Genomic DNA, 27,315 nt, shown 5'->3' with positions numbered 1-27,315 from the left:
GACTAATGCTATCCCTCTCTCTTTACACACACACACACATATTCTGTTTTTCTCTTATCTCTTCTCTTTCTCTCAACACCAATCATTCTCCACTCAAGCACTCAGTCTTCCCTCCAAAATCTCACCAAACAAGTCAATCACATTTGTACAAGGAGTGACCCTGTACATTCCCATATTTACTTTCTTACTTTATTGTAATATTCTAATGTCTAATGCTATATTTAAATTGCAATTTGTTAGTTATGGTAAGATACACATAACATAAGATTTACCATTTTAATTATTCCTAAGTGAACACTTCCGTGGCATTAAGTACATTCACACTACTGTGCTAGCATCACCACTATCCATCCACAGAATTCTTTTCATCTTGCAAAAATGAAACTCTGAACCTATTAAACAATAATTCCCCATTTCCTCTCTCCCCCCAGCCCCTGGCAACCCCATTCTACTTTCTGTCTCTGAATTTGACTACCCTAGGTATCTCATATAAGTGGAATCAAACAGTATTTATCCTTTTATGACAGGTTTATTTCACTCAGCATAACGTCCTCAAGGTTGATCCATTCAATTGCAATTTTTAAGCTGATATCAGCTAAAAACATAAAAGCTCACAATATCAAGTGTGAATAACATCCCTTAATCTTCTTTTAGTATTAATTTTTATGTGAAAATTTACTTTTACTTATGATGATCTGCTACAACACAGCAAAATCATTCTGCTTAGGAAAACTCCTTTTGACCTAAAGAACTTTCATTGTTGAACATGAAAAACATTCTTAGCAGAGCCTTATTTATTACCCACTTAAAGTCTAGATGCAATTACAAATGGAGTCAAAGATCATCAGCTTCATTAAACATATCCTTACCCTTAAAAGTTGATCGATGCCAATGACCAATACATAAATGATGCCAGAGCAATGGAAAATGGGGTCCCATATGACAAGCAAAAAACGCCAGAAGCAAAAATCCACACATCATCAGTTCATATGTATCACAAAGCCCCCCACAATCAGAGCTCATTATGATGGAAAACATTCCATGGACTGTCTCTCATTTCATCAATCACTGTCTGTTAAGCAGATAATGGGAGAGTTCTTGAAGTTGGCTATGGCAATCCTACCTACATTTTTCCAATAATAATAACGCTGCTAATGATAACAATAAAAATAACAATAAAAGCAACCATCATTTATGAATACCTCTTTAGCACCTACGATATTCAAAGGCATTCAATGTCTCTGTTCCTTATTCAACAATGAACTACTACTACTATTATTACAGTTTTACTGAGGATGAATCTCAGACTAGTGGAAGTCAGGCAGCTTGCTGAAGGCCACAATGACAGAATTAGTATTCAGACTACTTATCTCTGGCTCCAAAATCATGCCCTGCTCTTTCCACTACATCATGCTGCCTCAATGGCTCCTCATCCATGGGTAATATAATGAGAGAACACGAACCACCAGGAAAACAAAATTTGTACTGCATTTTGGTTAATCATGGTAACTATTTTGGTTAAGGATAGTATTCTGTCAAAGTGGCAAATGGCTGCTATGATATTACTGGGGTAACTATGCATAAGATCCCCAAATTCAAAGCCTAACAACAATTAGACTAATACAGAGAATGATCTTGGCCTTGGCAGGCCTAATTAATTCATGCTAAATTTTAACTATCCTACAGTAAACAACATTATTAAAAAACACATCACTCAACATAGATTCAGCAACTCAAAATTTTCTGTTAGGAAAGAATATTTAAAATTTTATTTCTCTTTCACTGTTTGTTTAAAAGAGGGAAGGAAATACTGCTAAAACCACATGGAATTCATTAGAACTTTTTAACACTTACTAAGGCCATATGACACCCACCACATGGCTTGCTATTTTGTGATTTTCTTCTTTGTCATGACTATCAAAGTTTATGTGAAATCAGAATGTGTAATTTTCCAAACAATTCTGATGCTTCTCTCCTATCTCAAAATAACCACCTTTCTAAGAAATGATAACTGGATCCTCCCTAATGCTTGCAAATTCACATTGTGCCAGGAATGAGGAGGAACAGATGGATGATTAAGAACTCCTTCGTACTTATTTCAGACAGTATAAATTGGCCACAAAACGAGACCCTATGAGTCACCAAATCTGAGTGAATATGAGTATAATCTGTTTCATTTGATGTACATTCTCATGCTTAACTACCATGACCTCACAGAGATGAGGAAGAATTTCCTTGGGTTTTCTCTCAACCAAATTCACAAAGTTAACTGAAATACACACAGAAATAAATCAAACTTCATTCCCAGGCAAGAGGAGGGAGAATACACTGAAGAGAAGAAACTTACGTATTTGCATCTGAGAAACTATATGAGCTCGTGGATGGCTACAAGAATTTCATAATCATCTGCAGCATTCTAAGACTATATAAAAATGTTGCAAAAGATACTCAATAGTTCTGTCAGTTAATATTCTTTTGGTAGTCTATATTCTCCCATAACAGACTTTTCAAAAAGGTTCAGTTTGATTATACCATTAATGGAAGAATAAAACTTAGGATGTCCATGATGGAAAATCCTTCACGATCTCATGAACTGAGCAAGATCTACTGTGTTTAGATCGATTGTCACAAGAGACTCCTAAACAGTTGTCTTAAACACTTACCTCTTGTAGAACTGGGATAACTGGTGGTTTTCGCTGCTGCAGAAAGTACAGCACCATAAGGATATAAGCATATGAAGACAAACTTCCCCTGGAAGCATCTCCAATGTCACATCGCTAAACAAACATAGTATCATGATTAAAAACAAAACTTCAGAATCTTATCCACACAGAAGTATTGACTACTTTGGGACATCATTTTTTTAACTCATCAAAGCAGCAAATATCCGAAAGTTCAATAACAAACTGTCATAGAGGTTGTGGGTAAACAGGCATTCATACATTACAGATGAGAGTACAAATGAGCATAAACTCTATGAGGAATAATTTGGCAATGTCAAAATAACAAAATCACATTTCCTTTTAACCTACTAATTCTATTCTAAGAATTTATCTTGCACATCTGCCAAAAAATATGTGAAATGACTAAATAAAAAGGGTTTTCATTGTAGCATTGTTTTAATAGCAAAAAATAAGAATCACTTAAGTCTCATCAGTAAAGAACAGGTTTAAAAAACTGACAACTATCCACACAATGGAACAGTATGTAGCCATTAAAAACAATCTTTTCAGTGTATTTATATCTGTAATAAAAAGGAGGTAGGAAATTTATGTATTTGCTTATACTAGTATAGTATCTATCTGGAAGGATACAGAGGAACTTTTTTTTTTTTTAAAGATTTTCTTTTTTTCCTTTTTCTCCCCAAAGCCCCCCAGTACATAGTTGTGTATTCTGTAGGTCCTTCTAGTTGTGGCATGGGGATGCTGCCTCAGCGTGGCTTGATGAGCAGTGCCATGTCCGTGCCTAGGATTCGAACCAATGAAACACTGGGCCGCCTGCAGCGAAGCCCGCGAACTTAACCACTCGGCCACGGGGCCAGCCCCAAGGATACAGAGGAACTTAACACTGGTTGCCTCTAGCAAGAGGCACTGGTTGGCGAGGAGATAGGTAAGACAGGGAGATTTTTCACCATAAACCCCTTTTGAATTCTGAATCACATGAATATGCTGGCTATTCCAAAAAAGTTTTTTAATTAAAAAAAGAATCCTCAGAGGCTTCCCTTAAGTAAGGCTTTAGCTAATACTATATCAAGGGAGAGGAATGATTTCTCTGACATGACCACTTGGTTTCATGACCAAAACTACATGGGAGTATAGAACCATCATGTTGGAGTTATTTTGTGAGGTGAATCTAGAAAACTAGCTGTATCGAATATGATTTGGAGTATGTGGTTGGATACTTTTCTTTTCTAAGACGGACTCTGTCTACTGTCTACAAAGACAGTATAGGAATATCTAAACAAATATGACTCTCTGTTGGAAGAATGGGCTTTAATAAATGAAAATGTGACCAAGTCACTCCCCTACTAAAACCCTTCCACCAACACAAAATTAAATATTCACTGAGAAGCTACCGTAAAGCAGGCACTACACCAAACTAGGGATAGAGAGGTCTCCACCTCCAGAGAAACAGAATTCAGTATTATAAGTGTTACAACAGGAGAAACATAAGGTTTTATTGGTATTGTTTTGTTTCCTTGGCCAGAAAAATTTACCACTAAATCCAAATACCAGATTTCCTAACTCAGAGATTCTTAACTAGGATAGTATGCCAACACGCCTGAGGTTGCAAATCACTACCGCATTCAGAAATTCTACTACTAAGAAATTTACTAGTGTGTTGCATATGGGAACAAAGCACAAACAGGAAAAAACTAAGACTCATCCTACTCTAATAGGTATAAATTTAAGCCATTTAACATTGAGTGTTTCTTTTTAAAAGTTCAGGTAAATAAAACTGAAAAAATATTTTTAACAAGTCTGACATCACTATGTTTCACTTTAACTATCAAGAGTATTAGAACAAAGTAGATAATTAACTTTTTCATAAATACCTTAGCAAACACTTTCATAGTATATCCCAAATACTGCACTCTAGGATCAATAGCTGCATAAGTAGCTAGCATTCTTGTGTTATGTTGAGCCTGAAAAATAATTACATATTTGAAAACATTTCAAATTTATTAAAATCAAATTTACAAATCAGATAAAAAGATATAATACACTCAAAATGAATATATATATATAAAACTTAAAATACCTGTAAATGAGTCAAACAAAAACTAATCTTCAATCTGAAGGAAATATCAAGATGATTGATAAAATATTTTTTCCTTATACAGCTCACATTTAAAGTTTCAAACATAAAGATATAGTCAATGATCTGTGAACTTTTAAAATGACAGGTAAACATACCTGGGTCTATACAGAAAGAGAAACTTACCAATGTATTATATAAACTGATATCGCCTTCTAAACCACTCCGTCTGTGTTCAAATTTTACTATAGGCACTTTGGCAGTAGTTATAGGCAAAATATTTCTTAAACCTGATTTAAAAAAAATGACTAGATTAAATAATTTTCATGAAGCTAAAAAATATTTTGTTGTTTTAAAGCTGAATTTAAAATTCATACCTGGATGTCTCTTAAGAATTTTCGCCAAACTTTCAATTATTTCCTTACAATTTAATTTCTAAAAAACAAAAGAAATAAATAATAAAGTGTGACCCAATTTGGTCTTGTGTAAATTCTACTTTAATCTAGGCATTTAATACTAGCATTTAAACTCTCCAACCATAAGCTCTATACAACCTTGCTGCTCAAAGTATGTGGTCCATAGACCTGCAGTATCAGCATCCTCTGGAAACTTGATAGAAATGAAGAATCTCAGGCCCCACCCCAGTCTACTGAATCTGCATTTTAACAAGATACCCAGGTAATTCACATTCATATTAAAGTTTGAGAAGCACAAAGACAGGAGGAATAACGTTTTCAAATACATGAATAAACAACCAGAGATGGTTTTGGTGAAGCCAAAACAGTATAGTGATTAAGAACATAAGGCTCTGAATTTACACAATCCTGGATTCAAATCTTGAACTAAGTATTGACTAGCTGTGTGACATTGACCAGATTCTTAACCCCTTTGAGCCTAATACCACTATTCTATAAAATCAAGATAACTATAAACTCTTGCCCTATAGAGTAGTTGGAATGATTACATGAGACATGTATGTAAAACATTCAACAGCAGGCTTGGCACAAAATAAGGACTTTAAGTCTGTGAGCTATTTATTATTATGTTGATGAGGAAAAGAAAAATAATCCTATCATTACCAGCACCTACTTCTTCAAAGAAATTCTTACCTCTGTAAATTTAAACGTGTTGTTTTTTTAAAAACTAGAGACAGGAGAGTTAATATGGTAACAACCACCATGATACAAGGAATAGGAAAGATAATGGTATTATAAATTAATTGGATTAAACTGAAGGGTATATACATCAATCCCCACACTTACTACTAAAATCACTTTTGCATGTCCCCAACATGCTCTTTTTAGCTATAGATTTCAAGGGAATCTCTAGTTACTACTTAACACATAATAAAAGATGTTATTTTTCTCTTTATTATGCAAGGATACAATTTATGCTAAATTATAAGTTTCAATTATGGTTCACCTGGAAGAAAATTATTTTTTTTCACTGTTTCAACTTTCCAACGTGAATGGCACAGATAATATACAAACTCTTAGAGATTACAGGTCTGATTACTGAATTTTACACAGAGGATATCTAAAACCCTAACCTTCTCCCTGGGTAAAAATTATTTCCTATTCCCTCAATTCTTGCTCTTCAAAATGGAGAGGGGTAGTCTCTTTCTAAGTAGATGGCACTAAGAAGAAGTTAGTTAAGGAGATCTAAAATATCTACAAATTTTAAGTTTCTTTATAGAACAAGAAGATGTAAATTAACATTACAAGAAATTTCTTGGGGCCAGAAATAAGGATCTACCAGGCATCACTGCCATCTTCACTACGGTCCCAACAATTTAAAAACCACCTTTTTGGAAAAAGTATTTCAAAAACACATAGGTACACTATCCTACTGAATTCTTTTATAATACAACACAGGCTATACTGACACCACTACAGATGCCAGAAGCTTGGCCTCACCCCAATCTTGCAAGCAGTCCCTGATTTTAAAACCAGTAGCTCTGCTGGTAAAAGACTGAGCAACTACAGGGATTCTCTCCTTTTCTAGTTGCTGCTAGGAAGGTCTGGGACACTTCTTCCCTGTTCAGTCATTTTCTTTACTGGAACTTGGGCAATCTCGTTCCCACTGTTGGGGCCTGGTACACAAAGAAGGAAAGCATAAGCACCCACTCTCACTGCTGAGACTGCTCTGGGGGAAGGTCCGCTCCTGGCATCTCACGGTGGAACTCAAAAAGCTTTCAATTTCAGAAAGTAGTGGTTAGGTTCTACAGTACTATTAGTACTATATTTCAGCTACATTATGGGTTAAATAAATTACAGAAAAGCAGTGAGATACAACGGAAAGAGCATAAACTCTGGAGTCAGACAGACCTGGGTACGAATCCCGGCTCCAACATTTACTAGCTGTGTGAACTTGGGCAAGTCAGTTTATCTCTCAAAGCCTCAGTTTCCTCATCTGTAAAATGGGGGAAATTATCTACCTCAAAGGTGGTTGTAAGAGTGAAATGAGATAATGTATGTAAAAGTGTATACTGGGGACTCAATAAATGTTAGTTCCCCTCCCCACCCCAAATGAGTTTCTAACAGCTATCCTAGAAGACATCATTTATAATATTAATTCTACAGAAATATAATGTGTTCTGAGTGGCCAAAAATTACAATTAATTTAAAGAACACAATCCATTTATAAATTAGATGTTCATCTTTATTTCCTATCTTTAGTGATACAAAGACATCATCTAATGGAAGAGAGATGAAAAGACCCAGCAAGTGAGATCAATGTTCATTACTGAACTGAAGCACCAGCTTCTCATTGGTTCTAATAAAAAAAATTCCACTCTATGGTATATTAACTTTTTCCAAAAATTCATTACAAAGCATTTGTAACTCTCAGTGACATGGTTTTTGCACTATACAATTACTGAAACTGTAAATTTACTTACTTAAATATTCAAATGTCTTCTAAAATGGTAATGCTAATATTTTTACATTTCAAATACTCCTATTGCTAATATATTTATATAAAGAACAACATACATTATCACTATTACATACAAAATTAAAAATAGATTCATTATTGGAAGAAAACAAACTTCCATATCCCTTTCCAAACACTAACTCTTACCTCTGCATTTTCATGGCCTTCCAGGGTCATACAAATATCCAGATCACTATCACGAAATCCAAATCCATTCTTAGAAGAACCAAATAAGCACAATCTTGCCTTTTCTAAGCAAAGGAAAACACAATTCAGAAGTTTTATAATTAGCAGGAAAGAGGAGTCTTCTATTACCTACTAATGGCCTAATACAACATAATCTTGTCCACTTCTACGGATTAAGTTACCTACCATTGGTAGATATACTGAGAAATTTCAAAACACTCATCTAAAGCCAAGATCTTTCGTAGAAGTTCCCACATCCATGTATTTAACTGCTTTTTCCATTTTTCCACCGACATCATAAATTCAACAAGTTAAAACTAAACTATCGGGGGCCAGCTCTGTGGCCGAGTCGTTAAATTTGTGTGCTCCACTTCGGCAGCCCAGGGTTTCGCCAGTTTGAATCCTGGGCATGGACATGGCACTGCTCATCAGGCCACGCTGAGGCAGCATCCCACATGCCACAACTAGAGGGACTCACAATTAAAAATACATAACTATGTACCGAGGGTGCTTTGGGGAGAAAAAGGAAAAATAAAATCTTTCAAAAAAAAAAAAAACCTAAACTATCAACTTCACCTCAAACCTACTATTATTCCTGTAATCCCTATTCTCAGCAAATAGTATTATCTACTCACTTGCGCAAGTCAGAAATACAGACATGGTTCCTAAGACTTCTCTCTCAACTTCCACCTCCCAATAATCACCAAGTTAACTATCTCATAAATTCATGTATTTTTACTCATTCTCAACATCACTACCAATAGTTAAGATCAGGGGCCAGCCCCGTGGCTGAGTGGTTAAGTTCATGCGTTCTGCTTCCATAGCCCAGGATTTCACTAGTTCAGATCCTGGGCACAGACATGGCACCGCTCATCAGGCCGCGGTGAGGTGGCGTCCCACATGCCACAACTAGAAGGACCCACAACTAAAATATACAACTGGGGGGATATGGGGAGAAAAAAGCTGGAAAAAAGATTGGCAACAGCTGTTAGCTCAGGTGGCAATCTTTTTTAAAAAAAAAAGTCAAGATCAATATTTAGAGATTTACCTCTTAAAAAGAAACTAGTTTTTTCAGGGCACAATTCAAGTAGTTATTACCGTAGTACACAGAATTAATTCTCCTCCAAAAGTGAGTGATGAATCCATTTGATATAAATTATAATAGAGTTATCCCTTCATAGTTAACATCATTTAATAACAGGTGCCACTTCAAACAAGCCATAAGGTGGCTTAAAAGGATTGGACTTTCCTTCCTATTAATTCTTGTAGACTACACATTTAGATGATAAATTCTATATTTTCAAAACTTAATCCTCCAATTCAGTTCTGATGCCCTACTTGAAATTCAATGACAACTGAGAGACATAAAAGAAGCTGTGTTCATCAGCAATTAAAAATGTGCATAAGTTTAATATAACAGGGACTTAGATTTGGTCAATACTTTATACACTAGCAAATATAATAAAAATGGAATCTTACAGCACATAACAGATCTTTTAAAAGTACAAATTCATTCTGATTATAAAAAAACACTTTACACTTTTATAAAATATTTGGCCGCAGAATTCTTGATTCTTCACCCCCATACCCAAAACTCACTCCTGCTAAGTTGAAACTATCCTTGACTCCTTTCTTTTTCTCACATCTAACATGTAATGCATCAGCACATCCTATTGGCTCTACATTCAAAACATATTCTAAACCTGACCACTTTTCATTTACTCTATCAAATCACTATTATATCTCACCTAAACTTATGCAACAGCCTCCTAAATATTCTGCTTGTTTCTATTCTTACGGATCTATACTCTTGTTCTCTCATATTATGTCACTTCAGCATTAAAACCCTCCAGAAGCTTCTCATCAGTCACTCAAAATTCAAAATCCTTCTACCAATCCTAATGATCCAATCTCTACCTTTCTGACCTCATCTTTCTGTTACAATCTACCTCACACACTCCACCCCAGCCACAATGACTTCCCGGCTGGCCTTCAACTATGTCAAACATAATCCAGTCTGGGGGTATTTGTACTTGCTCCTCTTTCTCTCTAGAATGTTCTCTACATGGATATTCAAATAACTTGCTCCTTCATATTATTCATGGCTCTGCTCAAACATCACATTATCAGAGAGAACTTATCATAACACTCCATCACCATCCTTTTAACTCCAACACTTTAATAGCATTTATTACTTCCTGATACTACATTATATACTTGTTAGTTGACTATCTGTCTCCCCTTCTTAATATAAGCTTTATGAGAGCAGGTTTCACCTCTTTTATTAGCACTGTATCCTCAGCACCCACAATAGTACCTAACACTAACAGTCAATAAATACTTTTTAAATATAAGAATGAAACAGACCAGGTGACTATAATAACAAAAGCAATCAATTTTTAACATATGACATACCATCATATTCTTTTTGAATAAACTTTTCCAAGCCAATTAAAATTTGCTCCCTGTTGTGTTGTTCAGAGAAAGGTGGTGATAACTCATCTAAGTTAAAAAAAGAGAAAGGAAAAAGAAAAGTAAGGAAAATGGAATCTGAAAATGTCTTCAATTTTTTACCCTAAAAACTTTACTTAAAATTTCTTCATTATTTGTTAACTTCTCTAACTTTAAAATCATAAACGTTACTGGGGGAAGAAGGGTCAGAGGGACAGCAGAAAAATAACTTTTATAGACTTAAGTACATTTCACATGATCATTTTGCCTATGAAACATCTATAAAATATATTTACTTCTGCAAATTACTTAACAGTTTTCTTCAGACATTCCAACCTCTCCCATAAACATGCTTGTTTTTCCCTCCTTTTAAGACTATACTCATACTGTTATGCTAGGCACATGACTCATTCAAATCTAACAGTTCCCTCAAATGCCTGGTCAAGATTCATATCTTCCCTATAAGCTGCTTTGCCCAACCACAGTGCCTTCAATGATCTCTCCTTAACTCCTTATTTCTCCAAACTGCTTGCCAGTTTAGCTTACACTGTCTTTTTATTTTTCTAGTTATTTCATTTATATTCATATTATTTTTCCAAATAAGGTCATAATTCCTTAAGAACAGTCTTTTATTTTATTTTTCTCTATCTCCTCCTCTAGATTCATCCCCAAGAGTTGATACAGTAAAGGGAACAAAGTAGTAACTTACTGTAATGAATTAAAATAATATTCAGCTTTTGAAAAACAAATGTAGCATCAGTGGCTGCAAGCTGAACAGCTGAAATACAAGTGGCTTTTTTTTTTTAGAGTGGTAAAACTATCCTGTATGATATTCTAATGGTAATACATGACACAATGCACTTATGAAAACCCACAGAACTTCGCAGCACAAAGACTGAACTTTACAGTATGCAAATTTTAAAAAATCATCTGGGAGGTCGGGGAATCTCAGGATGGAATGTAGGCTGTAACATAAGAATCTAACTGTAATATAAATATGTAAGACAACTTCACTCAAGGGAGTAGGAAAAAATGTGCTAACCTAAATAACTGTGAAAAGGAGTGAAGTCTGTAAGACTAAGGACAAAAGGAACTGCACATAAACATTGTACTCTAATTGATAAAGTTGTTTCCCGTAGGGGTATAAGATAATAACAGTTTTTAGAATGCTATACATGTGTACTTAAGTGGAACAATTCAATAAATGACTGGCAGATGGTAGATGCCAGGTTTCTCATTGTTGGAGGGGGAAATTTACAGATAAGCAGGGATAAGAGGCTAGAATGAGCCATGTGATAATGTATTAGAATTGGAGATATCAGGATGAAGTCATATTTAGCTTAATATAGAGAGGATGGTCACATAGAAATATTTATAGATATGTACATATACATGGGTTAGTATACACATATAAAATTTCTTGCTCAGACAGGGCCTAGAAGCAACAAAAGTCAGTAATAAGAAGCACCCTAGCATCCAGATCTTGGTTTCTAACACTGTTCTCTAATAAAAGGAACCAGGGCTCTTTGGAGAAATGTCTAATTCTAGGACTGGGAGAGAAATACACATGATGAGACGGGAGCATCTTGTAGTGCCAGAAAGTAAGGAAGTGCCAAAAAACAAACAAAAAAACGTACACACACAATGATACCAGTATATCAAAGGGATACAAGAACCAACTGCCTGTTACATCATCAGAAATCTTCTCTTACCTGGGAAACAGCAAGTGCTGAGTGAGAGTTTAACCCATGTACATCATAAATGTTTGTTGAATAAAGGTATGTAAGGTTTTCCCCAAAATACCTTTACAGCCCTATCCTTCTCTGTTGCCTTTGTTATACTCTACCAAATCTAAGGTAAATATCCTCCCAAACTAATTGTACACTCTATGCTTTTCTGCGTAATCTCCTATATCTGAAAACGCAGTTCAAAGTCCATCTCAAATACCACATCATTAATTCCAATTCCTCTGATTCACCCCAGTTAAAATTAACTGTGTTTGTACTGCATTTTGTTTACCACTGCTATAGCATGTCACGTATTCTGCTTCCAATTTTGGCAATTTTCATACATGTTTTATACATCCACCTAGAGCAGTGCTATGCAAGAGCACTGCAAGGATAGAAATGTTCTCTGTCTAGCTGCCCAATGCAGCAGCCCCAAGCCACAGGTAGTGACACAGTACTTGAAACGTGGACAGTATAACTGAGGAACTTAGTGTTTACTTTTATTTAATTTTAGTTAATTTTAATTTAAATAGCCACATGTGGCTAGTGGCTACGATATCAGAGAGCACAAATCCAGAATCTAAGCTCCTTAAAAGCAACACATATGAACTCTGTATTCCCCTTGGCATTTATCACAGTGCCCTGCACATAGTAGACATTAAGTAAATATCTGTGGTTGGGTCTCTAGACTATTCAAAAACCTCTACAAAAACAAAATGTAAGCAAACTGTTTTTAAATAAGAAAATAAATATTCGAAATCTAAGAAGTAATCTAGTCTCAACAGTTCCAGTAAGAAAGACTTACCAAAACATCTTTTACATACTAAATCAAGTATTTCCCGAAATCGGTTTGTCATTGGTGGTAGAGGTTTTAGATCAATTTTCCTGAAATCCTCTGGGCAATCATTTTTTGAATGGCCATCCTTTTTGCAGATGCTGCATACTATCGTTGGCGGCTACACAAAGGTAGAAAAACAATCTAATAAACTATTGAGGGACTTCATCATCACTTAGAAAATAGGTCCAAAAAGAATCTTTTATGTAACACAGTTCTGATAAACTGTGCTTTCAGAAGGTTTAAAAAAAAAAAAAAAAAGGAAGAAAATGTTAATGAAAAGCTAAGTTAAGTGTAAAAGACATATTTTGAGCTAACCTACTTTCTTCCCCACTAAAATATTGTCAATGATTAGATTTACCTGAAGATGTAAAATACAAGAAATCCCAGGAGATCCAAAATGTATGGGTTAATTCAAACAGTTTGATCAACTCCCAAAACAAAATACATGCATTACATATTAATCTACTAAGATCTTTAACAAAGTAGATTATAAAGAAATTTCAAGTGGCACTTTTCATTTCACTCCAAATGTTGACTATCTTCCAAATCAATCACGGAACCCTTGCTTGGCTAGTTGGTTCAATTTATTACATTAGCATAGTACTCAAGAAACCAAACTGCAGGGCTGAACTCTTAAAAAATAAATTAGCTTCATACAAGGAACATCTCCTATGCAATAACCACAAACTTAACTTCAGACCCTATACCAACTTTTAAATGTATTCCAGTAGACTACTACTACAAGGCTAAAACAGTAAAAACTTACCCCAATTAGTTGGAAAAAACACATATGGTTGAGGAAGAGCACTACTCTTATTTTTATTGTAATATGCTACATCCTAGAGTTAGCTTCTTCGTCCAGGGTTAGCCTAGAAATTTACCTAGCCATGAACTCTGATGCAAATTATAAACAGAAGAGACCTGTTTGTGGGAACGCTGTGCTGTGGGCTAATTAACATTACCATAGGAATTTCTATCAGCTTTTCAAAGCTTTAAAAAAAAAAAATAAAAGGCATATTTATCAGGCCAACTCTAGAAATTTATTACAGATAACTAAAATAATTAAAATTGGAGTAAGAATTACCCTAAGGAAATCAAAAGTATGAAGTATAAGAAATGTAAACTGCAGTTATATAATTGAGGCTTTTCTAAAAATCTGCCATTATTTCATACTTTCAATAGTCCATATGCCCTAAGTACTGCAACCTGAACAAAATGCCAACAGATGTATCCTTACAAAGAATGAAGAAATACAGCTTAGTAACTAGGTTAAAAATTTTAAAGCTTGTCAATAAATAATTATTGATAAAACAATAAAACTGGATGACTTTCTAAGTTTTTTAAAAAATATTCTACTTGGTTTACAAATGACCTATATAATCATTTTTTCATCCTGGATGCTAATACTTCCCTTATGTACACCGCACTTGAAGCAATGTGACTCAGCTAAAACATTCCTTTATTAGCAAAGTAGTAATTGCTTATTTTCTGTTCATTGGGGTATTTTATTTTCTATAATTTATCAAGTTAAAGTTCAGAGTAGCCCACTTTAAAAGTAGAAAAATTAAGACTCCTATAACTTATAAGGGACATGCCAGAAACCAAAGAGAAGCTCAGTGGCAGAGACAGAATCTGGATTCTTCATTTTTTTGGTTTCTGATCTTAATTTTCACTCAACTATCTCTATTAAGTTTATACTTTTCATCATTTCCCCCTCCCCTCCCACCAAAAAAAAACTTTAAAATAGAATACTATTATAGAGTTTACAAACCCTGTATTCTCCTCTGTGGAAGAAAAAATAATCATATGCATAAAAAATAAGCAAAATTTAAAATACATGCTGCTTTGCCAAACTGCTTTTCATAAAATATCTGATGAATCCTTCCACATATGAGACAGTAAAGCAAATCAACTAGTAATACAGTGATGAAACCTTTTGGAGTTTTACATACATTCTTTAAAGGCAACTACAGGCAAAAATGCAAAAAGTGAAATACATACACCAAAATATCACTCGAAAACAATAGTCTACCATCATAGAATCTATTTTTACACATCTGAATCTAAAAACTATAAATACAGAATTATACAACTGCCACAAAATCTTACCAATTGTTTACAAACTGTATCCTACCTTGCCAGAGGTTAAAATAAACTTATCAAACACATAATGTAATTCCTGGGTGGGGTGGTTACCATCGTCATTAAGGTCAGAAGCATCTTCTGTAGGTTTGCAGTTGCAAGAGGTAGCAGATATGTCGGTGCTCACAATCTGATGTGAACTCTCTGTTTCTAAATTTGACCTGCAGTCTGTACCAGCAGATTTATCTGGGTCAGGGGATTTATAATCATTGCAATTACACTGGCTGAACTCCTTTTTTAAACATGTTTCTGAAGACGCTAAATCATCTCGTTTCTTAATTGATTTTGGCTCTAATTCACTGCCTTCACTGGTAGAAAGAGACGAAGATTCCTGTCCATGTTCAGCTAAATCTAGTTCGTTTACCGACAAACTGACATCTTCAGTAATACATCTCTGTGATGTACATTCTGTTTCATCATATTTATCAGGTGGATCTCTTTCTGCATTTATTTTTTCTGTGCTTTCCCCAAGCAGAGTGCAACAATTGGATGCCATATTGTCAGACTTCACTGGTTTCTTATTGCTTATTTTCCCCTTCTCTTTTTTCACGGAATCCACTGTAGATTTATTTCCACCCTTCCTCTGAGGACAGGCAAAATACCGGTAAGCTGCCCTGAATCTCTCCACAACATATTCATAAACAAGCTGGCTGTTTAAGCTCCGTGCAACATTCCTCTTGACTGAAAATGGATCTAGTAAAAAAGAAAATGGTCAGTAGCTAATTGTCTACTAACAAACTATATTTCCAAGCTTATAAAAATAGATCTTAACCGCTAGATTGTCAGCAGAGTACATTTTCCCAAAGTTCTTCTAACCTAAGGTACTAATGAGAGTTCCTGCAAACTGAATAGGGGAAATACAACAGCAACATCTTTTCCTTTGTTTCTCACATAAAATAAAAAGCTAAAAGGAAAAGAGAGAAAATAATAATAAGGTAATTAATGAGAAGATGGCTAAGGAGACCAACTCAGTAATTACAAAGTTTCAATGATGAAATTGCTAGAAAAAGCTATGCCAATATGCCTCTCTATATACTGTTATTGAATGAAATTTTTCAATCTCCAGGACTTGTCAATAATTTTCATCTCTCATCATAGTATTCTTTAGTTACATACTCCTTAAAATTTAAACAAATAAAATAGAACCTAAGACTCTCAAAGTATCAAGTTAAAAAAATACTGATTTTAAGTTTTAACTTTAGTGAGACCAGAAAATTAAAGAAAGGAGGAGGAGAAATAGAAATCTAAGAAAGTGAAAATTAAACCAAAATCTAAATTTTGATCCAGTCTAAAATAGCTATGCTGAAAAGGCTTGCATCAACAGCATCCTCATTAAGAACATATTACAAACTTCTAAAAGTCTTTATGGGTTTTTGAATTTTAAAAGCTTTAAATACAACTATGTCCCAGGAAAAAAGAACGGTGCTACCCAAAAGACAACACACATTTTCTCCACTAAAGAAGATCACTAAGTAAAAAATTTAACAGGCCAGCTTTCAGATTGTTAAGGTTGGGGCATCTGTTACTTCTTGCTGTTAGCTAAATCCATATGCTTTAAAAAGCTTTTCCTAGCCTCTTTCCCCTTTCTAGAGGAAAAAGAAAAAGAAACAAAAGAAGAAAAATTATGATGGCTGCAGGCTTCAGAGCTCATTTATTTACTATATGTAAGAGAGTACAAGATGTGAGTACACGTTTGAGAGTGTGAGAATATCTGGGGGTCCAAATCACAGTAGAGAAGCCCAGCAGAGGACTAAGAGAACAGAAGAAGGTGTAATCTAAACAGACTAAAATGATGGACAGAAATTCAATTTCCTAACTATAAACAGTGAGTGGAGGGGCCAACTCAGTAGCATAGTGATTAGATTCACACACTCTGCTTTGGAGGCCTGGGGTTCATGGGTTCAGATCTGGGCCTGGACCCACACACACTGCTCATCAAGTCATGTTGTGGCAGTGTCGCACATATAAAATAGAGGAAGACAGGCATAGACGTTACCTCTGCAACAATCTTCCTCAAGCAAAAAGAGAAAGATTGGCAACAGCTGTTAGTGCAGGGCCAACCTTCCTTGCCAAAAAAAAAGTGGAATGCTGTGAAATTTAAATGTTTGATTAAGAATTTAGAAACCATTCTATTAATTTCTTTATCTCTCAAGATCTTAATGTTCTTGGGATTTGGTGTGAAATCTTGTTTGTCAACATCAATTTTTTTTTAGCTTAGCTACATTTAACAGATGAGGTACTTTAGAAGATAATGAAAAATGATTTTACAATTATACTTTAAGATAATTTTACGATATGTTTATTAAAAATAATCCTATAGTATGCGTATAACTTCTATTTTTTTATTTTTGAAATTTTTCATAATTTAAAACTAAAGATGTAAATAAGCTAATAACCCTAACCAATTTAATATTTACATACTGGGAACCTTTAAATAAGAATTAAACCTATAAAACTATAATGGACTTGAAGAATTTATCTAACATATATATATAATGACAACCTGGTGGCATATATAGCACTACAAAGCCAAGCAATAAAATCTATAACACTGTATTAGAAAACAGATGATGACTGACATACAAAAAAATATTCTCCAAATGAAATATAACATATCATCTCACCTTCAATGGCTATTCGCCTTTTAGGCCAGTTTTTATTTTCTCTTGTTAAAATATCTTGTATCCGTACACATATAACATATTCCTCCAAAGCAAAATCCAGTGTGTAAAATTTTAGCAGCTCTAACCATAACTGTCCCAAGGACACCTGATTTGTTGCTTCCAATGTTAAAGGAGACTGTAAAAGAAAAAGTACTTTTCATTTAAGCTTCACAGAACTATAGAACCATTTAATTTTCAATTTAAAAAGACCTTAGAGATCACCTTTTCAAAAACTGAGGCATAAAGGAGTAATTTGCCAAAAAGCAGTTTGTGGCACAGCTGGGAACAGAGTCTCAGTTTACTGACTCCTAGAATTTTGTGTTCTTTCCACTAAACAACCTTAGCTGCAAATTAGAATCACATTAGAAACATTAAAATACACAAATATCTGAGTTCCACATCACTCCCAATTCCCATACTCCTCCTAACATTCTGATTGAATTGACCCAGGCTACGGACCAGGCACTGGGATTTTTAAAACTCCCTAAATGATTCTCATGTGCAGCCAAGGTTGCAATCCACTGCATAAGAACCACTACAGCTCCTCATTGCAGTAATTACTTTTAAAATCTAAGTAAATGCCCTGGGCTTTCAAAAGCTAATTCCTTCATTCAGCAAACATTTATTTAGAATCTGTTATGCCACTGGCAATGTGCTAGGGATACAAAAAAATGACAGCAGATACTCAGACATAAGGCTCACCATGCATCGTTCACTCTTCTAAGTGCTGCACATATAACAACTATTAATTCTAAAAACTCTATGAAGTAGATAATGTAGGACAAGGACCACCTGCCTACTGAGTTCATGTTGCTAATCACTATACCATACTCTGCCACTCAAATAAAGTGAAGTCCTACTTCACAGACTATCAGGAGACAAAGAAACAATTTAACAATTACAGTAAAGGCTACATACTAAAATGGGCCTCTAAATCAGGGAGGTCTTAACAGAAGAGGTAATACCTGAATTTTAAAGGAATTAACTAAGTGAAGACTGGCTAACAGTGACCAATAAGGAGCACAGAGGTATGAAACAGTCATTCACTCATTCAATTGTACAACTATTCACTGGTGCCTTCTATGTGCTATGAGGGATATATCTGTGGGAAAAAAACAAAGATCTTTGCCTTAGTGGAGCATACCACCTAGTAGAAGAAGACAATCAACAACAAACTTAATAAGTAAATTACATAGTAAGTTAGAAGAAAAGTGCTGTGGAAATAAGAAAAATTTCAGTAAGTTTAGTAAATGGGATGAGAATATGGGAGAAGAAGTTTTCACGTTAAACAGACTGGTCAGGACAGCACTTACTGAGAAGGTATGATTCGAAGAGTTCTAGGGATAAAGAACAGAATAGAGCAAACACACAAAAGTAGGAATGAGCCTAACTTTAAAAAGGAAACTAAGAAAGCAGGTATGGTAGAGAGAAGAGAAGAGGAAAACAAAGAGCTAGCCAGTAAGAATTCCTTGGTTTCTATTCTAAATTAAATGAGGAGGAACTGAAGCATTTTGAGTGTGGGGAGGGGGAACAGCACGATCTGACTTAAGTTTTGGAGAAAGGAAAGTCTCTTCAATAAACGGTGCTGGGAAAACTGGACAGCACAAGCAAAAGAATGAAAGTAGACCATTATCTTACACCATACACAAAAAGTAACTCAAAATGGATTACACTTGAATGTAAGACCTGAAACCATAAAACTCCTAGAAGAAAATATAGGCAGTACATTCTTTGACATCGGTCTTAGAAGTGTCTTTTCAAATACAATGTCTACTTAAACAAGGGAAACAAAAGAAAAAATAAACAAATGGGACCTCATCAGACTAAAGAGCTTCTGCAAGGCAAAAGAAACCATGAACAAAAAGGGAAGACAACCGACCAACTAAGGAGAAAATATTTGCAAATCATATATCAGACCAGGGGTTAATCTCCAGCATATATAAAGAACTCATATAACTCCACAACAAAAAAAAAAAAAACCAACCCAATCAAAACATGGGCAGAGGATATGAACAAATATTTTTCCAAAGAAGATATACAGATGGCCAAAAGGCACATGAAAAGATGCTCAACATCACTAATTACTATGGAAATGCAAATCGAAACTATAATGAGAAATCACCTTATACCTGTCAGAACAGCTATAATTACCAAGACAGAAAACAACAAATGTTGGAAAGGACGTGGAGAAAAGGGCATACACTGCTGGTGGGAATGCAAACTGGTGCAGCCACTGTGGAAAACAGTATGGAGATTTCTCAAAAAATTAAAAATAGAAATACCATTATGATCTAGCTGTCTCACTATGGGGTATTTATCCAAAGAACTTGAAATCAACAATTCAAAGAGACTTATGCAGGAGTGACGTCAGCATTATGACAGAGTGAGCTCTCCCAGTGATCTCCCCTCTCCACAACACAACAAAAAATACATTCACATTCCAACAGAGAACATCCATGCAACACAAAAAATGTCTGAGAGACCCACGCAACCATAGGTCAGAAGGTGGAAGTGCTGGAGTCCCCCTCAGAGGAGGTGGAATGGGGTAAGAGAAAGCATTGCTCCCCCACCAAAGACTGCCACCGGAGGACTGCCTGCAGCCTCTGAGAGGGAAGAAAGGAGTGGAGGGGGAACCCATTTGCGGGAACATCAAAGATCCCCAAGGTCCCTCACAGCCTAAGGGAAAGCCCCTTACCAGGGTCAAAGCTATGGCGAGGGGTCACTTCATCAAGCCAACACCCCAGGAGAGCAGATTAGGAGGGCAGAGTGAGAAGACCCAGAGAGAACACAGAAGAAAGCGCCCCTCCCTCCACCTGCCTAGCGCCAGCTCCAGTGCTTGGGATCCTGGCAGAACGCACAAGGCTCAGAATACGCAGTTCTTGAACCCCACCCAGTGGCAATAGGTGGTTACTACGACCAAATAACACCACAATGCACAAAAACAGAGCCAGGCCATCTAGCAGTATCAAAAATTATATTAAATCTCCAGACCAGAAGGAAAATGACAAGTACTCAGAAATCAATCCTGAAAACACAGAAATATGTAATCTAAATGACAGATAATTCAAAACAGCTATCAAAAAACTCAACGAGCTAAAAGAGAATGTAAAGAAACAATTCAACAAGTACAGGAGCTATTTCACAAAAGAGATTGAAACTATAAAGAAGAACCAATCAGAAATACTGGAGATGAAAAACATAATGGATGAGTTAAAACAAAATATGGATTCCCTGAACGCTTAAGCAGACATCATCAAGGAGCGAACCAGCATAATTGAAGATAGACATGTTGAAATGCTCCAAATAGAGAAGGAGAGAGAACTAAGACTTGCTTTGAGAGCAAGTAGCAAGGCAGAGTACGTGAGTGCAGATAGTGGTAGACGGTGGTAGGAGTGTACAGAAGTTCTCTTTTAATTGTTTCAGTTTTCTCAGTGAAGTAACAAGCAAGATCATTAGCTGAGAGAATTGGTGGGTTGAGGCGAGGGTAGAAGGTAGTCTAGGAAAGTGGGCCAGCTGAATGGACTAGGAATATACGTTCAGGGAACTACATATAATTCAGTGTAGCTAGGGCAATGATTTCAGTAATTTTCACCTTTCTGTAATCTTCAGAAGACTATATGCTTCTGGAAGACACAATTGATGGATATTCATCTTTGGTTCTCTAGCACTCAAGACAACGCCTAGCATACAGCAGATCCTTAATAAATGAATGTTGAATAATTAAATAAGCAAGTCATCTCCTAAAGGAGCACCAATCTGGCAACATAATTCCCCATATGCTAAAGGTTTGGTCACAGCCCAACTCCTGAAGGAAATTTTCCTTGTCTAAATGAAAAAGATACAAAGAATTACCTTGACATGATTCAAACAACACAAGTCTTCCAAAATGAAGTATAAATTCATTAAGGAGTCTCAGTACTGAAAAACTAAACCAGATCAACCCCTCACTTTACAGATGAGGAAAATGAGGCCAAGAGGCTTACTCAAGGTCAGTCAATCTATTATTAAAATAGCTTCAATAGAAGGCATCACAAATTCTACAGATAGAAAAGCCAAAAATGAAACAAAAAAAGCTTACTTTGCCATGTTTTTCCTTCATGGCATTACTTTGGTTGTCTCTTTCTGTCTTCTTGGTATCATCTTTTGGTTGGTCTGCCTTAGCTTTGTTTTCCTCAGCAATTGAGGTTTTCTCAGTTGCACTACTTGAATTATATTCCCACTTCACAAACTTCTCTTCTACTATGCCCTTCAGCTGAAAGTCATCCATCCTTTTTGGGTCAAAGCCTTCAATCTATATAAAAAGGCATTCCAAATTGGTAGTGGAAAAATTATTAAAAGAAAAAAAAAAGATACACAAACCAGAATTCCAGCTTAAAATGTTTGAACAGAGCACTTTACAAGAGCAAATTACGTATATACATGCAAATATATGTCACAAACTCATGCTTACCCAATCTCCAAGTAAGGAAGGAAGAAGAGGCGGTTTTCTTTGTTGTAGAAAAAACATCACCATTAAAGCAAAACAGTAAGAAGGGATTCCACCATCAGTTTGGGAGTCAATATAGCACAACTGCAAAATGAAGAGAAAGAAAAGTACCACCATTTAGCTTTCTTTAATTTTCTTTGTTCTCCTCACAACAAAAGTAGCTTGTTTTTTCCTACTATAATCATTGGGGAAGGTTCAAACAATGAAAAATATAAGGAATGATCTGAAATCTTACCACGTTGAAACAATTATTAACATATTGGTGACCATCTTTACATTCATTTCTTTATTACATATAAAGACACATATATATATCTTAGTTAAATGGAATCATACCAAATATATTGCTTTTACTGTGGACACCTTTCTAAAATATCATTTTCTTATCTTGCTTTTACGTCTGCCTAAATGTTAACAATCTTCTATGTACCATGTCTTTTTCTATACTCAAATAACTGTATACAAGTATATATACATTTTTATTTTCTATGCAAATACAGGAAGAATTTTATGTTTTTATCACGGTTTTACCAAAATTGTATATTCTAGACATCTCTCATACATTACTCTTTTCCTTTAACAATGCATCAAGAAAGTCCCTCTAAGTCAATTAGTACAGATCTAACACATTCTTTTAAATAGTTAAATATAGTCTATGATCTGGATGGTTACTCAATAATTCCACCACCCAAGGCCATTCACACTTTGTTCCCAGTTTTTGCCACTTTAAATAATGCTACAATATTTATCTTTATACATATTTCCTAAGGATATGCTCATTTCCATGAGCTATATTCCTAGGAATGTGTTTGCTGGATTAAAAAATATGTGATATATTTGAATTTTAATAAATATTATACAATTGTTTTCCAAAATCACTATAAAAATTCTCTTTTCACCAGTAACATGTTAATGTACACACACGCTTTCCAACACTAGACATTATCACTTCTGAAAACTCGTCAATGGAATGGGTGAGATGTAACATCTAATAGTTACTTCAATTTGCACTCACCTGATGTTAAGAGACTATGCAATTTTTCATATGTTTACTAACCATTTGGATTTGCGCTTTTCTGAATTGCCTATTAAATATTTTGCCAGTTTTTCTAATTTCATAAATTACATATGAATTTGTATGAGTTCTTTTTACATTACAGACAGTAACTCTTCATATCTGATATATGCATTTGAAAAATATTATTTTTCCCAACCTGTTTTACTTTTGACATTATTTATGGTACCTTTTATCACACAAAATGTATTAACATTTATATAGTTAAATATGTTTATCTTATATAGCTTCTAGATTTCCTATCATGGTAAAAAGGTTACATATACACACTCATATTTTCTTATAAATTTTTTATTTTAAGTCGAGTTTATTTTTGCATTTAGTGTGGTAAGAGTCCAATATTATTTTCTTCAAGAAACATACAGCTGTGACAGCACCATTTATAAAATAAACCATCATTTTTTTCTCACATAATTTGCCATCTTTATTCCTTAATGTTTTGAAAAATCTCCACAATATTATTTATTCTTTTGATACTTCTTTGGTCTTGATGGCTTCCATCCTGGAGCCCCTATTTTCTTCATCCAATTTGACTGCCCTACAGACCCAACCCACAGCTGTATTCCTGGGACTTTTCTTTGCCATTTTCCTGGATGGGATTGCTTACTGCCTGGATCCCAGTTTTATGTCCTTGATTTGTTGGAACACAGCCTCCTGCAACTGCTTAGGAAAAGCTGTGTGGGCATTTCTGAGTCCTTGATATCTTCAAATATGTGTTTTTAACCCTCACATAATGTTAATTGTAAAACCATCATTTTATCACTGAAATGAAATCTCGTTTTTCATACATTAAAATCTCATTAGTGGCCAGCCCTGTGGCCTAGTGGTTAAGTTCAGCATGCTCCCCTTCAGCAGCCCAGGCTCAGTTTCTTGGCATGGACCTACACCACTTGTTGATGGCCATGCTGTGGTGGTGACCCACATACAAAACGGAAGAAGACTGACACAGATGTTAGCCTAGGGCAAATTCTCCACAAGCAAAAAAAAAAAAATCCCATTTACACTGAGATCTACTTCTGGGCTTTCTATCCTGTTCCACAGATCTATTTGTCTATTCCTATGCCAATGGTATACACTTGACTAATGAAGTTTTATAGTGGTAAAGTAGGTCTCCCTACACTAGTCTTCTCTTTCTGATTTCTTTAGGCTATTCTCAAACATTTATTCTTCTATAACTTTAAGACCATTTTATCAAATTTTTTAAAATTTAGTAATTCTAACTCAAATTACTGTACATATAAAAATTAATTCATGTGATTTTACATTTTAGGGATAACAAATCTTTCCAAAGCATAAATCATATCAAGTCACAGATTGCTTTTAAAACTTTTCCTGTGCTTCCTCACTGCAATTAAAATCCAAACTCCTTACCAGAGGAATTGTCTGTCTAATCTTATTTCCTACCACTTTCACAGTCACTCACTTCATTCCAGTCATTCTTATCTTCCTTTCTGGTCCTCATGAGCTCACTCCCACCTGAGAGGCTTTGAAGTAGCTATCCCTTGGATGCTATTCCCTCAGACTTTCAGGTGACTGGTTACTGCTGGTCTGAGTTTAAATATCACTTCTTCAAAGAGCCTTTCCTGCCCATCCAGGGTAATGTCATTCTCTTAACACATCATCTCATTTTCATAGCACTAAACTCTACCAGATATGTTATTTATTTATTTGTTTACTGTCTGATTCTTCCAAAAGTATGTAAGCTTCATGTCAACAGGACTCTGTATGTTCTGTTATATTTTTCTAGCACCAATAGCAGTGTCTGGCACATAGGAAGCATTTAACAAATATTTGCTGGAGCTGGCCTGGTGGCACAGCAGTTAAGTTCACATGTTCTGCTTCAGCAGCCCGGGGTTTGCCGGTTTGGATCCCAGGTGCAGACAGGGCAATGCTTGGCAAGTCATGCTGTAGCAGGCGTCCTACATATAAAGTAGAGGAAGATAGGCATGAATGTTAGCTCAAGGCCAGTCTTCCTCAGCAGAAAGAGGAGGATTGGCAGCAGATGTTAGCTCATGGTTAATCTTCCTCAAAAAAAAAAAAAAAATTGCTGAATGAATGAATTTGTTCAGATTTCATTTTACCTTTCAATAATAGAATTTTCTTCCTGTACTTTTCTTATTAAATTTATTCCTTAGTATTTTATAATTTGTGTCACTATCATGACAGTAATACTGTCCCTGTTTCTATTCTACCAGGTTATTTTTATGACAGAGAAAAGCTACTAGTTTTTGTAGGTTTATACTGTATTTAGTCATCTTACAAATTCTTTTATTAATCCTAGTGGTTTTTTACTAAAATTTTCTAGGTATTGAATCATATCATTAGCAAAGAGAAATTTTCACTGTTTTTCCAATATTTATATTCATTATTTCATTTCATTTTCTTATTGCATTTTTTTAAATCTCCAAAACAACATACAACATCATTGGTGAACATCTCTGTTATATGCCTAAATATATGGCTTGAGCAATTTACTGTTTAGAATGATGTTTGTTATTGTTACATTTTGGGTTTTTTGTATATAATCTTTATCATTAACTTCCATTTCTAGTTTACTTAAGAGCTTTTTTTAGGAAGAATATGTCTTTTTGGCATCTATAATGTTTCTTCTGTTTTAGTCAACGTACTAAATTATGTTAATAGATTTCCTGATATTAAACCATTTTTATATTCCTGAAATAAATCCTCCATGGTCATGCCATATTACCTTTTGATACACTGATATATATTGCACTTGCTTATATTTTATTTAGATTTTTGCATCTACATAAGACTGGTCTATAATTGGCTTGGTTTTCTTATTTTCCTTTTTAGATAATAAAGACTTAGCATAATCACTAAAGCTTTAAGGGCTTAATAAACTTAAGAATACAATTAAAAATAAGAGAAGATAAAAAACTTTTAAAAAAAGAGCTTCAAATATTCCACTAGAATAAATTCTCATTTATCCAGACTATTAGGACAAAGAGCTATACTGAAGAAGTCAAGTTAACCAGAAACTTCTTAGCAACTATAAAGAACTGCTCATGTATGCTGTTAACACTATCAGATATTTCACAGAAGAATAACATTAAGGCAGTTTAAAAGAAAGCTCTTATGGGGCCGGCCTGGTGGCGCAGTGGTTAAGTGCACACGTTCCGCTTCTCAGCGGCCTGAGGTTCGCCGGTTCAGATCCCAGGGGTGCACATGGCACCGCTTGGCATGCCATGCTGTGGTAGGCGTCCCACATATAAAGTAGAGGAAGACAGGCACGGATGTTAGCTCAGGGCCAGGCTTCCTCAGCAAAAAGAGGAGGACTGGCAGTAGTTAGCTCAGGGCTAATCTTCCTCAAAAAAAAAAAGAAAGCTCTCAAAACACGGATCTCATAGCTAAGATATGGAAACAATCTAAATGTCCATGACAGATAAATGAACAAAGACAATGTGGCATACACATACAACAGAATGTTAGTGAGTCTTAAAAAAGAAGGAAATTCTGCCATTTACAACATAAACGGACCCAGAGGACATTATGCCACGTGAAATAAGCCAGACACAGAAAGACAAATACTATATGATCTCACTTATACGTGGAATCTAAATTAGTCAAACTCATAGAAGCAGAAAGTAGAATGGTGGTTACCAGAGGCTAGGAGAAAGGGAAATGGGGAGATGTTGGTCAAGGGGTACGAAATCTCAGTTACACAAGAGGAATAAGTTCTGGAGATCTAATATACAGCATGGTGACTATAGGTAACAATACTGTACCGTATACTTGAAATTTGCTAAGAGGGAACTTCATAGTTATCACATAAAAGATAACTATGTAAGGTAATAGATGTTAATTAGCTTGACTGGTGATTATTTTACAGTGTATACATATATGAAATCATCAAGTCGAATACTTTGAATATATACAAAAAAATAAAAATAGAAAACCAAGGGATTTCTTTTAGATGTCAAATACTGCTAAAATTAATTCCTATGTTAACCAAAAAGAGTTGCTCTGAGCCAGGAAACTTGACTACAATACACTGATAAGGCTAAAGAGTTTTGCCATCCAGAGTTAAGAGGCTT

At 35.1% G+C, this 27,315-nt stretch overlaps 1 protein-coding gene across 13 annotated transcripts in view; it reads right to left on the bottom strand.

Annotated features, from left to right (window-relative positions):
- The window catches only part of TUT4 (terminal uridylyl transferase 4), a 116,868-nt gene that overhangs the window by 24,488 nt on the left and 65,065 nt on the right, over window positions 1-27,315 (bottom strand). For all 13 annotated transcript variants that reach the window (XM_014844286.3, XM_014844290.3, XM_070509917.1 and 10 more), the window contains 11 exons: window positions 22,150-22,269; window positions 21,778-21,990; window positions 17,661-17,835; window positions 15,029-15,729; window positions 12,862-13,012; window positions 10,294-10,380; window positions 7,840-7,943; window positions 5,136-5,193; window positions 4,945-5,048; window positions 4,556-4,645; window positions 2,664-2,777 (listed from right to left, as the gene is read on the bottom strand). In XM_014844286.3, coding sequence (XP_014699772.2) covers window positions 2,664-2,777; window positions 4,556-4,645; window positions 4,945-5,048; window positions 5,136-5,193; window positions 7,840-7,943; window positions 10,294-10,380; window positions 12,862-13,012; window positions 15,029-15,729; window positions 17,661-17,835; window positions 21,778-21,990; window positions 22,150-22,269 — 1,917 coding nt within the window. The remainder of the gene's footprint in view (window positions 1-2,663; window positions 2,778-4,555; window positions 4,646-4,944; window positions 5,049-5,135; window positions 5,194-7,839; window positions 7,944-10,293; window positions 10,381-12,861; window positions 13,013-15,028; window positions 15,730-17,660; window positions 17,836-21,777; window positions 21,991-22,149; window positions 22,270-27,315) is intronic.

Source organism: Equus asinus, chromosome 5 (genome assembly GCF_041296235.1).
Source record: "Equus asinus isolate D_3611 breed Donkey chromosome 5, EquAss-T2T_v2, whole genome shotgun sequence".
Lineage (NCBI taxonomy): Eukaryota > Metazoa > Chordata > Mammalia > Perissodactyla > Equidae > Equus > Equus asinus.
Note: the sequence above shows the minus strand (reverse complement) of the source record. Positions and strands in the feature narration are given on the sequence as shown.